The sequence below is a fragment of the Schistocerca gregaria genome, chromosome 3 (genome assembly GCF_023897955.1).
Source record: "Schistocerca gregaria isolate iqSchGreg1 chromosome 3, iqSchGreg1.2, whole genome shotgun sequence".
Taxonomy (NCBI): Eukaryota; Metazoa; Arthropoda; class Insecta; order Orthoptera; family Acrididae; genus Schistocerca; species Schistocerca gregaria.
Window position 1 is genome coordinate 807,465,738 of NC_064922.1, and position 13,349 is coordinate 807,479,086.

General features: G+C 40.3%; 1 protein-coding gene across 4 annotated transcripts in view; it reads left to right on the top strand.

The window, feature by feature from the left end:
- The window catches only part of LOC126354374 (tudor domain-containing 6-like), a 195,681-nt gene that overhangs the window by 81,555 nt on the left and 100,777 nt on the right, over positions 1–13,349 (top strand). For 2 of the 4 annotated variants that reach the window (XM_050003965.1, XM_050003967.1), the window contains 2 exons: positions 892–1,026; positions 3,811–4,927. In XM_050003965.1, the coding sequence (XP_049859922.1) occupies positions 892–1,026; positions 3,811–4,927 (1,252 nt within the window). The remainder of the gene's footprint in view (positions 1–891; positions 1,027–3,810; positions 4,928–13,349) is intronic. The other 2 variants (XM_050003968.1, XM_050003966.1) reach the window with 1 other exon arrangement.

Genomic DNA, 13,349 nt, shown 5'->3' on the forward strand with positions numbered 1-13,349 from the left:
CTTGTGACTCCAACAAAATGTGTATTTTCGTCACCAAATGTGTTTCGCTTTACTGAAAAGAAATATCATCAGTGGTCTTAATGAAACATATATTCCATTTGGTTTGCTTTCTCCATCTAAAAGCAGTTCATTGCACAAGTGTTGATGTTAATACTTGAGATTTTTGCTCACATGTTTAGAAATACAGAAGTTCTTATATTTTTTGTCAACTTATGTCTTTACTTATCCTTGAGACATCAAAATTTGTCAGGGAAAGCTGCTAAAACTTGCCTGGAAATATCTGGGAATTTCACTTGGAGAAACTTGTGGCAACCCTGACAACACTAGAATGAAAAATGGTCTACAATATCTTTTATTGAATCTAACTTTGACACAGAAAGGAGTGAAATACTCGTACAAGGTGTCTCAGGAGGAATTGTTGATATTCATGATAATGTGAAACAAATCTCTTCTACTGCAAGCTCTAAAAAGTCCGCCAAACATGGCCTCCAAAGTGCATACTTTAGGAGCTATTAGCTTTTGTTTATCTTTGGTGCTATTAAACATGTCTCTTTTATTGAACCAGTGCTCATAGCTCTTAAAGTGTGCATTTCATATCTCATGTTTACTAGACTTTTTCGCTCACATGATTGTTCTGGTCATATCCCTCAATATTGACGATTTATCCTGGGACACCCTGTAAATAGCTATTAAACTCTTTGACAAGCTATCCATGAAAATAAGCTGTCAAATGTGTTTTGAAATCTAGATCAAATGTTTCTCCACAACTCCTTGTACCATGAGGAATTTTCATCGTTTTGCTTCTTTTTCTGAAGGCATGTTCCGTGTCATAATGTTCATTGTGAATGTGATATATGGAACAACAGTTTTTATATGGTTGCTCTTTTTCAGGGAGACTTATGGAATGACACTGAAACTAAACCATCAGTTAAAACAATCCCTCATATAGATGTTCAGCTAAACACTGTGCACACAATGCAGCTCATCTATGTTGTAAATCCAAGTGAATTCTGCCTCCAGGTAAATGTGTGTAAATTTTGGTTGGTGTTAAATTTTTCTTTTATTGCTATAGCAGCATAGGTCATTGCTAATGTGACTTGTGTTAAATTTACCACCACACAATTTGTTATATGAATTTTTTTAATGGCTAAATTATTTGTTTCAAGAAATATGCTTCTACATTTTTGTCAGGATAGAATTTCAGAATCTCCGCTACAGCAGATTTGTGTGCATAGTGCTGGTATGAGGGTGGTTTGAAGAGTTTTCAGAATGGAATAGAAAAAAGTACTTCACATCACTGAAACTTTTATTATTTTTCAATGTAATCTCCTTGTAGATTAATGCGCTTGGTCCAACGATGTCCCAGTGCCTTGATCCCATATCGAAAATGAGTTTCCTCCAGGCCTGCAAAATAGTTGTCAACTCCAGCTGTCAATTCTTTGTTTGAAGTTAGTCTTTGTCCAACAAGACAAATTTTCAGTTTTTAGAAGAAATGGCAGTCTGACTGCCATATCAGGTGAATAAGATGGGTTGGCAACAATTCATATCTTAGTGCGTGTAATTTTGCCATGGCGATGGCATGTGTGTCGGTGTGCATTGTCCTGATGGAAGAAGATGACTTTCTTCTTTGCTAAACCTGCCCTTTTTTCGCGTATCTTTTGTTGCAATTTCCGCAGGAGATTAGAATAATATTCTCCAGTAATTGTTTGCCCAGGGGGCAGATAATCTACAAATAGAATCCCCTTCGCATCCCAGAACACTGATGCCATGACCTTTCCCACCAAAGGAATTGTCTTTGCTTTCTTTGGTGGCGGAGAATCAACATATTTCCATTGCTTTGACTGTTGTTTTGTCTCTGGGGTATAGTAGGGTGCCCAAGTTTCATCTGTGGTCACAAATCAGTGCAAAATATCTTGTTCATTTCTCCTAAAGTGGGCCAAACACTGTTCCGATACGCCCATTCACATATGTTTCAGATCCACCATCAGGATTCGCAGCACCCATCTTGCAGATAATTTTTTCATTTCTAATGTGTCAGTTAAAATGTGATGTTTCCGTTCAGATGACATTTGGCAAGCATGAGCAGTTTCATGCACTTTCAATCGGCGATCATCCGTGACCATTTTGTGTACACTTGCAATGATTTCTGGAGTAGTGACACATCTCGGCCGACCACTGTGCGGATCGTCATCTAAGCCCTCTCGACCAAATTTAAATTCATTTATCCACTTGGCAACAATTGACTTGGAAGGAGCCGAGTACTCCAGTGTATTGTGGAAACAGGCATGAATGTCCTTTGTTTTCATACCTTTCTTTACATAGTACTTAATGACACCTCGAATCTCCCCCCCCCCCCTCCCCTCCACCTTCACAAATCATTAAGCAGAGCCATGTCACCGCCACAGCTCTTCCAAGAGCACTGACATGGCATGTGTTTACAGGCAACATTCCAATGAATCTCACGTGAACAACTTGTTGCGCTAGCGCTGACTTCTCATGGTGATTCCGAGAACTTTTCAAACCATCCTCATATTACACTGAAGTGCCAGAGAAACTGGTATAGGCATGTGTATTCAAATACAGATATATGTAAGCAGGCGGAATACGGCACTGCGATCGGTAACGCTTATATAAGACAAGAAGTGTGTGACGCAGTTGTTATATCGATTATTGCTGCTACAATGGCAATTTATCAAAAGCGATGGGGCACAGCATCTCCAAGGTAGCAAGAAAAGGGGGGTTTTCCCATACAACTGTGAATATCAGGAATCCAGTAAAACGTCAAATCTCCGATATCGCTGCGGCTGGAAAAAGATCCTGCAAGAATGGGACCAAAGACGATTGAAGAGGATCATCACATGACAGAAGTACAACACTTCCACAGATTTCTGCAGAGTTCAGTGCTGGACCATCAACAAGTGTCAGCATGTGAACCATTCAACAAAACATCATCAATATGGGCTTTGGTAGCCGAAGGTTCTCTCATGTACCCTTAATGACTGCTTGACATAAAGCTTTACGCCTTGCCTGGGTCCGTCAACACTGACATTGGACTGTTGATAACTAGAAACATGTTGCCTGGTCGGATGAGTCTTGTTTCAAATTGTATCGAGTGGATAGACATGCAGAGATATGGAGAAAATGTCATAAATCCATGGACCCAGTGTGTCAGCAGGGGACTGTTAAAGCTGGTGGAGGCTTTGTAATGGTGTGGTGTGTGCAGTTGAAGTGATATAGGACCCCTGATACGTCTAGATACGACTCGGACAGATGACACATACATAAGGATCCTGTCTGATCATTTGCATCTGTTCATGTCGAGTGTTCATTCCGATGGACTTGGGTAATTCCAGCAGGACCATGCGACACGTCACATGTCCAGAATTGCTACAGAGTGGTTCCAGGAACATTCATCTGAGTTGAAACACTTCCATTGGCCACCAGACTCCCCATACATGAACATTAGTGAGCATATCTGGGATGTCATGCAATGTGCTATTCACAAGAGATCCCCACCACGTTGTACTCTTACGGATTTATGGACAGCCCTACAGAATTCTTGGTGTCAGTTCCCTCCAGCACTGAATGTGACATTAGTCAAGTCCATGCCACTTTGTGTTGCGGCACTTCTGTGTGCTCGCAGGCCCCCTTACATGATATTAGGCAGGTGTACCAGTTTCTTTGGCTCTTCAGTGTATTAAAATAAAGTTCAAAGTGAAGTATATAGTATGTATTAATTGCACTGAAATAGTTCATTTATGATGTCTTGCACAGATATTGAAATTTCAAGATTGTAATATGATGTTGCAGATGACTGATGATTCGAAACTTAATTCAATGATGGAGCAGATTGCAGTGAAGTATGGTGATGGTGGTGGTACTCCACTAGACAATATCAAGGAAGGTATTACATGTGCAGCACTTTATTCTATGGATGGCTCATGGAATCGTGCTGTGATTGAAGCCGTTTACACTGACACTGTCTTATGTCGGTTTGTAGACTACGGTAACAGTGATGAAATCCCACATTCAGGACTGAAAATATTGGAAAAGGAGTTTGAAATTCTTCCAGCACAGGCAATAAAATGTGTTATGCTCTGTGCAAAGCCTTCTGGAGATTCGTGGTCTGAAGAAGAAATTTTGCGTTTCAAAGAGGCTACTGATGGGAAAGAAATCAACACAAAATTTGTCAAAAGGAAATCAGATGTGTATGAGGTTATTTTAAGAGAGGCTGCAGATTCTAGTAAATCAATCAATGAAGATTTTGGTGCTGATCCATCTGAACTGCAGAAAATTGAGGCTGGGGCAAGTGTTTCTTCAGGAATTTGTGATAATGTGGACAGCATTTGTGCTACTTTTGGAGACAAATACCAATTGCAGAATACTTTGGTTGGCACCAAGCATGATGTTCTAGTGTCATGGTTTGTTAACCCAGAAAACTTTTATTGTCAGCTAATTTCCTTACAAACCGAATTAAAAAATATGATGGAATCAATTCAGACTGATTATCGCAAGAAAAAACGTCAGAAAATAAACATTGTTGCAGATACTCCAGTCATTGCGAGATTTAAAAGTGACAAAGTTCTGTACAGAGCGATTGTGAAAGAACTTAAAGGGAATGCAGTAGTTATACAATATGTTGATTTTGGCAACTGTGATATTGCAGATGCTTCAGACATTTGGCCCTTGGAGAAAAAGTACCTTTCTTATCCAGTTTACGCCTTGCAATGTTGTTTAAAAGGTGTGAAGCCTCCAAATTCTGAATGGAAAGTGAGCCCATTAGACGTTGGAAAATTCTTCTCGGAGAAACAAGCTTGTACGTTCCACGGGCAAGAGGATCACAAATATTCAGTTACATTGGAAAACAATGGCTCTTCTGTTGCAGAGGCGCTTGTAACAGAAGGGATTGCTGTGAAAGATGAGAAAGGTTAGTTGCTCCATTTGTTTCTGTGTATGCTTACATAGATTTAGTTCATGTTATTATGTTACAAATTAATAAGTACAATATTATTTTAAAAAACGAATGTAATTTCATTATTAAAATTAAATTTAACGTGAAATTCCAGGTTATCCTTTGTTTTGTGGAATATCTTTTTTAAAAAGTATATGACTTAACTATACAACAGTAAGAGAAATCCTAATGTAATTTGTTGTTCTAACTTCCATTTATTTGTTTTACGGAGAAACCAGTCCTGAATTATTTGCAACTTTTTTCTGTCTAGAATACCTCTCATGATCACTTGGTGTGTGTCTGGCTGCAATAGCCTGTAGCCATTTTACCTAGCCTTTTTTTTTTTTTTTTCCCTAAACAAGCTCTGATAAGTAGTAATGATCAAAAGATGAGAATGTGACTGCTATCTGAAAACTGCAGTTAGCAGGTGATTGCTAATTGTGCTGTATTTGACAAACATTTTACAAGGAAATTACAGGTGTGCTGATAGGCATCTCTTTAATCTTGACTGCCCATTAATTTGTGAGACAGTATCATTTTGGCTGTGGATCTTCAAAACAACAGTAACTTAATGGGAAAAAAAGAAGTGTCTCAAAATGTTCCCTGCAATGAAGAAACTTAAAAGTATTGTGGGTTTTCTGACCACAAAAGAATTGTGCAGTATGACAAAATAACTTGTGATCACTTGACAAGAGGTGTCTTATAACATTGCACCAGCACAGTATTAGAATTCCAACCAACTTACTTTTAATTCTTCCACATGAAAACAGTTACAGACACACAGAAGGCTGTTGTAATAAGAACAAGCACACAAAGTCATGGGTTACATGAACGTACAATTTAATAGTGAAGATTTGTGTTAGTCACCAAAACATAGGAGTGGCAGTTTCTGTAGGCCAGCCGTGCAGGCACAGGCTGTTTTAAATATGCAGGCTCACTGTATAGGATTACAGCTCTCCTCACCCCTTGGGGGAAAACTGTTGACTGTGCAGATGTCCGTGTCTGCTGGAGCAGGTGTTATACCATTTCAGGAGAAGATGGTCTGAAATGGCGCAGGTGTGACACCCACTCCCTCGTGAGAGACCGTAAGGGAGCACTATTGATGGCGTCGTCATATCCATATCCTCATCCGGTCAGACACTCTGCGACGAAGGCAGCAGAAAAGACAAAAGCAATGGCAACAGGGGCTGCGGAAATGGAGGTGGTCTGGCGCTAATGTGACTCTGCCCAGCTGTGATGGTACCCAGAGCAAAGACAGTGCAGGATCCGAGGGGGCAAGCAGAAAGAGAGGCCCATGATACCACCTGATGGGAGGCGCACTGTGAGCATGCTGACACAACATGCATGATTTCATTGTCAATACCCAGCCAAAACGTGTCTGTGGGCCACAAGTTTCATACGAAAAACATCCCAATTGTCCAGGTGGTGCATGATGTCCCACTGCAACATAGATGGGATCACAGCCCTGGGAGCCGACTGTTGCGTAGCCTACAGTAACAAACCAAGAACTGAAATGCAGGGAGGGGAGCATAATAATTATGCAAAGTATACATGCTTGGCCCAGTGGTTTATCCATCCAGCTGTGGTGGATAAAGTGAACAACCTGATGCAAGACAGGATTGTCCACAACAGCCACTGGAATTAGAGAGCTAGTAATGGGAAAACCATCAATAGTGTTTTGGCCTTCGATGTTTGGCCTTCGATGTCTAAATACAGTTCATCCTGATGAAATGCAAGATCGGCCCCAAATGGCAACTGAGAATGAGCATCCGCATTAGTGTGTTGTCCTATGTGATGAAAGTGAACCTCATGGTTATAGTCCAGCAAAAGCAGAACCCAACTTTGCAGGGGATGGGCCACTTTGTCTGGAAGAGATGCTGAAGGATGGAATAGAGGAACCAGAAGTTGAAGGGGCCAAGCTACTGTGGCTGCATCAGGAAAACATTTTTGGTAGGAGTCCATCTTTCTGAGAATAGCCCGAAACTCTTCGATGTTGGTAGGATGCCGCCAAGATGCAATGGCATTGACATGCTGGTGTACAGGCTTGATGCCAACAAGAGCCTTCAAAACTGATGTAAATAATAGAGGGGTCAAAAAATTGCTATTTGTCTACATTTCAAGCCTGCAGCACTTGAACAAGGCATGAGGGTTCTGCAATGTTCATCTGTAGATAAACTGGAGACTACAATATCATTCCGATAGTTAATGCATCCTGCCATGGAAGCCGGAGTTGCTCCAGAAATCATTGGAAAATAGCAGGGGTGCTAGTTCCATTGAATGGCAGACGTTGGTATTGGTGTAACCCAAATGAGGTATTGAATATGAGGTTACACATGGAATCATCATCCAGAGGCAGTTACAGGTAGGCTTCAGAAAAGTCAATTTTGTAAAAATATCGCCCTCCAGAAGCCAGGCTAAGAGTTCATCCAGCTTGGGTAAGAGATAGGATTTACAGACTTCCTAAAATTGCCCCAAAGCCAGAGTTTGGCATTAGTTTTGTGAGGATTACCAACAGAGTAGACCGTTCACTAGAGGAGACGGGCATGACAATACCCAAGGACATAAGTGGATAGAGTTCAACTTTGACTTGCTTCCGTAAAGCAATGGGCGTTGAGTGCGGAAAAAAAAAAAAAAGGGGTTGAGGCATGCCATCAGTTTCATTGGGATGTGAGCCTTGAAATTGGTAGCACACTCTAAACCATCTGAAAACAGTGGGGAAAATTACAGGCATAGTGCATCCAGTTTTTGGTATGGAACTTGGTTTGATACCAGATGCATTTCATCTGAAATGGAGAATTCAAAAATTTTGAATATGTCTGACCCAAATAAATTTTCAGTGTCGGTATCATCTACCACTATAAAGGTCGAAGACCAAACAACTTTTGTATACACTATGGGACTAGAAATCTATCCCAGTATGGGTATTTGTTGTTTGTTGTAATGCATTAATCAACAAGAGATGGAACAACACTGATGATCTGAGATTCGCACAAGTTGATAATTTAACGAGGTCACTGCCACACATGTGTCTACTTGCGCTTGTGTCCATAACACATACATCAATATGAAGTTTGTTTGGGGTGACCATCACTAAAGAAACACTGTTCGCCTCCATGTTAATGTCTGTTGCCTGAGATTGAGAGGTGCACTCAGATAAATATATCCTTGTTTTTTGCAACAGTTGCACATTGCCAAAGGTTTTGGGCATGCTGCCCACTCATGCTGAACAAGGTAATAAGGGCACAGTGGAAGTGGGGCATGTGATCTCTTTTGTGATGCTGATTGTTGCTGCTGCTTAGCATGGTGCTGTCCCTCCCCTAATTTGTGTTGTGTGAAACAGTGAGCATCTTGAGGGAACTCTGCTACTCCTGGCACAAACAGGATTTCTTCAGTGTCACTAGTTCTCTACTGCTGTAAAGTCTGGCCATATTTCAGTCATCACTGTTAGGCATGACTGTGGATTGTTGTGTGTGTGTGTCAGTAAATGGGCTTCTTGATTTAACTGTCCAAATGACAAGAATGGGGAACTTTAAATATGAAAGGTGTGGCTGATACAGATGTGACCCCTGCAGCCTTAATACACATGTCACTGAGCCTTCAGGCCAATTGTGAAGGCTACCTGTCATCTGGCATAGTGAGAAGTGGTGCTCTTGCAGCCAGCAGTAGGTCTACAGCTGTGTTCAAATTCAAATACTGTCGAGTGGCTGAGGCTCTTGTGGAGTTTATAATAGTATGGGCAAAATGATACCATATCGTTAAGGAGTGTAAGAAGGCTTTTGTGGAGAGAGTTCCTGAATTGTACAAACTGTGCCACAAAATCTTCAGTAGTATGGTAGACCATGGGGAAGATTTCTGGCTGAAGAGGGAGGTCCATAGTTTCTGATGAAATGTGATACTGTAGTCGACAGACAAATCAGTCACTCAGCACATTACTGGCAGAACATTCTGCCAAAGTGGCTGCAATACAACCAGAGGCCAGTCTTCCTCTGACAGAGACCCGTCACTGAGGAACTGGTCAAGACTTTGGCTGTAGTGCCAAAGAACTTTACAGCAATCCTCTCTCAATGTGTGAGCTGGATTTGGCATTGTCTGCTGATCATGGCTTGACATTTAGGCAGAGGAAACTACATTACACCATGTTGGGGCACTTTGCAGGTGGAGCAAAAGAAAGACTACTTCATTGTACACCTGAGTATAAGGAAAAGCACAATTTTGTGATCCTTATCATAGGTAGAAATCTTTTCCACTCATCTGAAATAAGGAAAAGAGCATACAACTGTGTAGGAAAGACCTTTAGGACTTTACAGTAACTGTTGTTTTGTCTCGATTAAATTCAGCGAGCTGCTTAGTCTCTTCTAATGTAGATATGGTTGGTATCATGCTATCGTTGATAAACCTGTGTTGCTAGAGATGATTATCTAACAGACTTTCCTATGCAAGCAACATTTTTAGGTGTCTCTCTCATCTTTGAGGAAGCCTGTGATACCATTCAGATGCAAAGTATCTCAAGACAGCTCCAAAAAAGGGCTTCTGCTGATATCTTTTCGTCTTTATAAAGTCTTCTTGTTGCAGTGATATTTCAGGTACTAACTCAAGGAACCTTGTCATGTATCACTATCATTTCTGCAGACATCAATAACAACAACTACTACCATAGTAAAGAAGCTGGTACTGTGCCCCTTATTTGTGGCCAGTTTTGCTATATTTTGCTCTTCCACTGAAGCATCATTAGTAACTTGGTAGTGCAACAGAAGTTAGTAAGGGTGGAGGAATGGACAAACTTCAAGCTCCCTGCAGGCTCCTGAGCATCACTGGTCAGATTATGAGTGTAAGGTGTATGGGTTGGCTCGGTCTACACATCTTAAAGATCATACGTGTTATTCAGACTTGGGGGGGGGGGGGGGGGGGGGGGAGGTGGTAATGTCGGCCATGTGTTCGCATAGGCTTAGCTCTGTGCCTGACTATTTGCAGAGGCTGGTGAGCTGCCACTCTCCAACTGGCTGCAACTCCTTGTGGTGTGGCAGGTTTGCAGGTTTTTGAAACTTCATGCGAGACTAAAACGGTGTGCCAGGTTAGGAGTCAAAACTAGAACCTCATCAACCACCTGCCTGGGTAGCTTAGTCAGATAACAGCATTGCATGTAAAAGGTAAGGTCCATGCTAGAGTCCTGATTCAGCACACAGTTTTAGTTATGAAGTTTCAGAGTAGTGCATTCTGGAAATGGGTTATTGTGTGATTCACAGTCAACAATTTTCTCAGAGTGCCAATGCATGGGAAAGGAACTCCTAAAATGTGTGCAACCTGTAAAGTAATTTGTAATCTCAGTCAAAGCAAATGTAGTAGCACTTCGTATGTATCATACTTCAAGTCCTTAACCAGTAGTGAAGCTGACTGTCGGCTTGGGTGCTGAAAAGGTCCAAGTGATTTTATAGCTGTTTGTGTACAATAAGAAAAGCGCCCTGTATTAAATTTTCATAACATTCATTTCCAACACTTAATTTAAGCAATGCTATTATATGCATATTTGTCTGTCTGGTGTAAACAGTGCTCTGTGGCTTACCCAGATTGAGTCCTTAATATCCACTTACAATTTATATTTTGAGTTGAAAGCACATGAAATCATGAGATGTGTTCGAGTCACAATATTTCTCATCTGCTCCACATCCAAGAGTGCACTGCAAGCCACTCAGTGCATGTGTCCAACACCAAGGTCACATTCCTTCTCTTTCCATACATCCATCCATCTTTGGATATATCATGGGATAAGGGCTGTTACTGTATCTTCATGTGATAGGGATGGCACCTCCAGCTGTACTTATAGGTCTTAAATTATTTGCAGTCATTTTTTGATGTTACATTATATCTTCTTCAGTCTCCTGAATATATTTTTTGTCGTGACTGTATAAAATGCATTATCAAACTGTGTAGTTACTTTTCAAACTGATCATCATTAACTCCATTAAACTAAAACAATTGTAGTTTTCGTGTATAGGTGTGACCAGCAAACTGTTAAAACCTTAACAAACAACTAGAGCTGGGGATAGTATTTGTATGACATATTTATAATTATTCCACTAAAATCATACAGCTTATGACATAGTGTATTAATAGGGAAGAGATGTTAAGACACACACAATGATCAGATGTACCTGGAATTATTCACTATTATGTGTACATGAATTATTTAGTAGAGTGTAAAAACATATTGGGCTGCATCAGCCTTAGCAGGAGGGCTGTTATCCTAATATTTTAGTGATAAAGAGAGTTAAGATGATGCAGTGTGTAACTAGGAAAGTGTTGATGTTCTTGTGGGTACCAGGGCATGAGGGATATAATATAATGAAAATATATAATAAAAAAATTTCTGATATATGGGAATAATGAGCTTAATTTTTCGGATCTCGCACAGGCACAATTAGCTGTGTATATGTCTGTAAATGGGTTCATATTGCTTCTGCATGGATGAAACAGTCTTTCTCTGGTTGTAGATTTATGCTTACCGTTTAATAATACTACGCCCGGTTGCTGTATCCACCTACAAAATCTTGACCGTGTCCATGATATGGTAATCAGATCTCCGTGATAACTCCGAAGTACACAGGTGGGCTACTCCAATTCTTCTCTATTTCTGTACTACTTGGAATAACAACTCAATTTTTCACTAACGAACTACAAATGTATTATTTCTTCCACACACATCAAAAATAGAGACTTTCCACTTATTGTCATAACAAAAATGGCCACCTCTGATTACACTCTGAAATAATGTGCATCTACCTTCGTTCATTAGCAGTGAGTGATTGCTTCCTCTTACCGAGGCACAGGAAAAAGTCTTATGTTTCTCAGCATTCGAAAATCAAAAATGCATGACGATGGGCGCAGGATCTACACTGGGCTTCTGCTTCACCTTTACTCTTTGCCTTTAAAGAAAATGAAAACATAAAAGCAAGAAAGTTCCTTTATTTAGGGAGACAGTATACAGTAGCCTTATTTACATTGTGGCTTATAGTTTGGTCACTTGGTGCATGTCAATGGAGTTTTAGTATTCTTATACTACTGCAAGTATAGCCACAAAGCTTCATTTCTTTGTCCGTAGCAAATTCATACAAATAAATAAATTGACATATACTTATATTACTTAATTGCACGTTCATGTTGTGCTACTGTCTTAGTTTATTTATCCTTACATTTGTTAACCTGTATAGTGTGAAGAGGGGAAAAATTTTAAATTTCTTAAATTGTCCTTTTACCCTGTTTTCGGTTCATTGGCTTTGATGCATTGGCAATTCTGAGAAAGCGTCCTTTCAGCACACGCTATCTCATTGTGCACTGTACTTAAGGCCAGCAGCAGCTCATTGTTTTATGTGCCCGCCGCAGTGACCCAAACGCCATGTTAGCACCAGCACTGCTCGTGTATCCATTGTAATATCGCTCCAGGCTTATGAAGTCAGTGTCGTGTATGCTCTCCAGTCTGGAAACTGGATATGACGGATGCAGCTCCAACGCTCAATCCGAAGAACACCGATACCTCATCTAGCACCTGGACGAAGTTTTGAAGGGAAGAGCCCCACTGCAGGACTTGGCATTATCTTCCATTGTGCATTGTAGTTCAGCGGTTGTCGTACATCAATTAGTGGTTAAATGGATTTCCTCTTGATTTCTCCATTGCACACGCATCACACTCACTGTATTCACTTCGCTAGACTTTAGCGTGTACTTTTATCATTGCTCAGCCATTATTTTCACTATTATCAGGCTTTACTATTGTTGTGTCACTTTACACATGTGAGTGTTTTACTCGTCTGTCGCATTGCACTTCACATAACATTTTACATAGACGTAGATATGGACATTGACAATAATAAAATTGACAAATAAATGTACAACTCACATTTCATACATGGGCTCTATGTTAGGCACCATCTTACACACTAATGAGTAAATCAGGACCGACGTCCTGCATGTTTTTGCCTTCATAACTACACGTAGAAAATAGTGCATACGTTTTTCTTAGACATTGACTGTAATAAAGTTGGCATATCGATGTACAGTTCACATTCACATTTCATATATGGACTCCATGACATGCACCAGCTTACTCACTAATACGTAAATTAGGAGGAATCTTGGATTTATTTTGTATATTTGCATTTTCTTTTCTTGTCTTGCAGGACCGACCTCCTGTGCATTTTTACCTTCATAACTACATATAGAAAATACATTCCAGCACTACTGACTACATGAAAAAAGAGGATTTGCTAGGGTCTGCATCAGAGATCAAGCTACTTCTAGGATAGCTACTTGTAGTGCATCGTTAGTGTATTTATTCTATTCTTGGCATTTGATAAATCTTCATACTGTGCACAATATTGACAAGTGCTCGTATGTGAACGAGTGT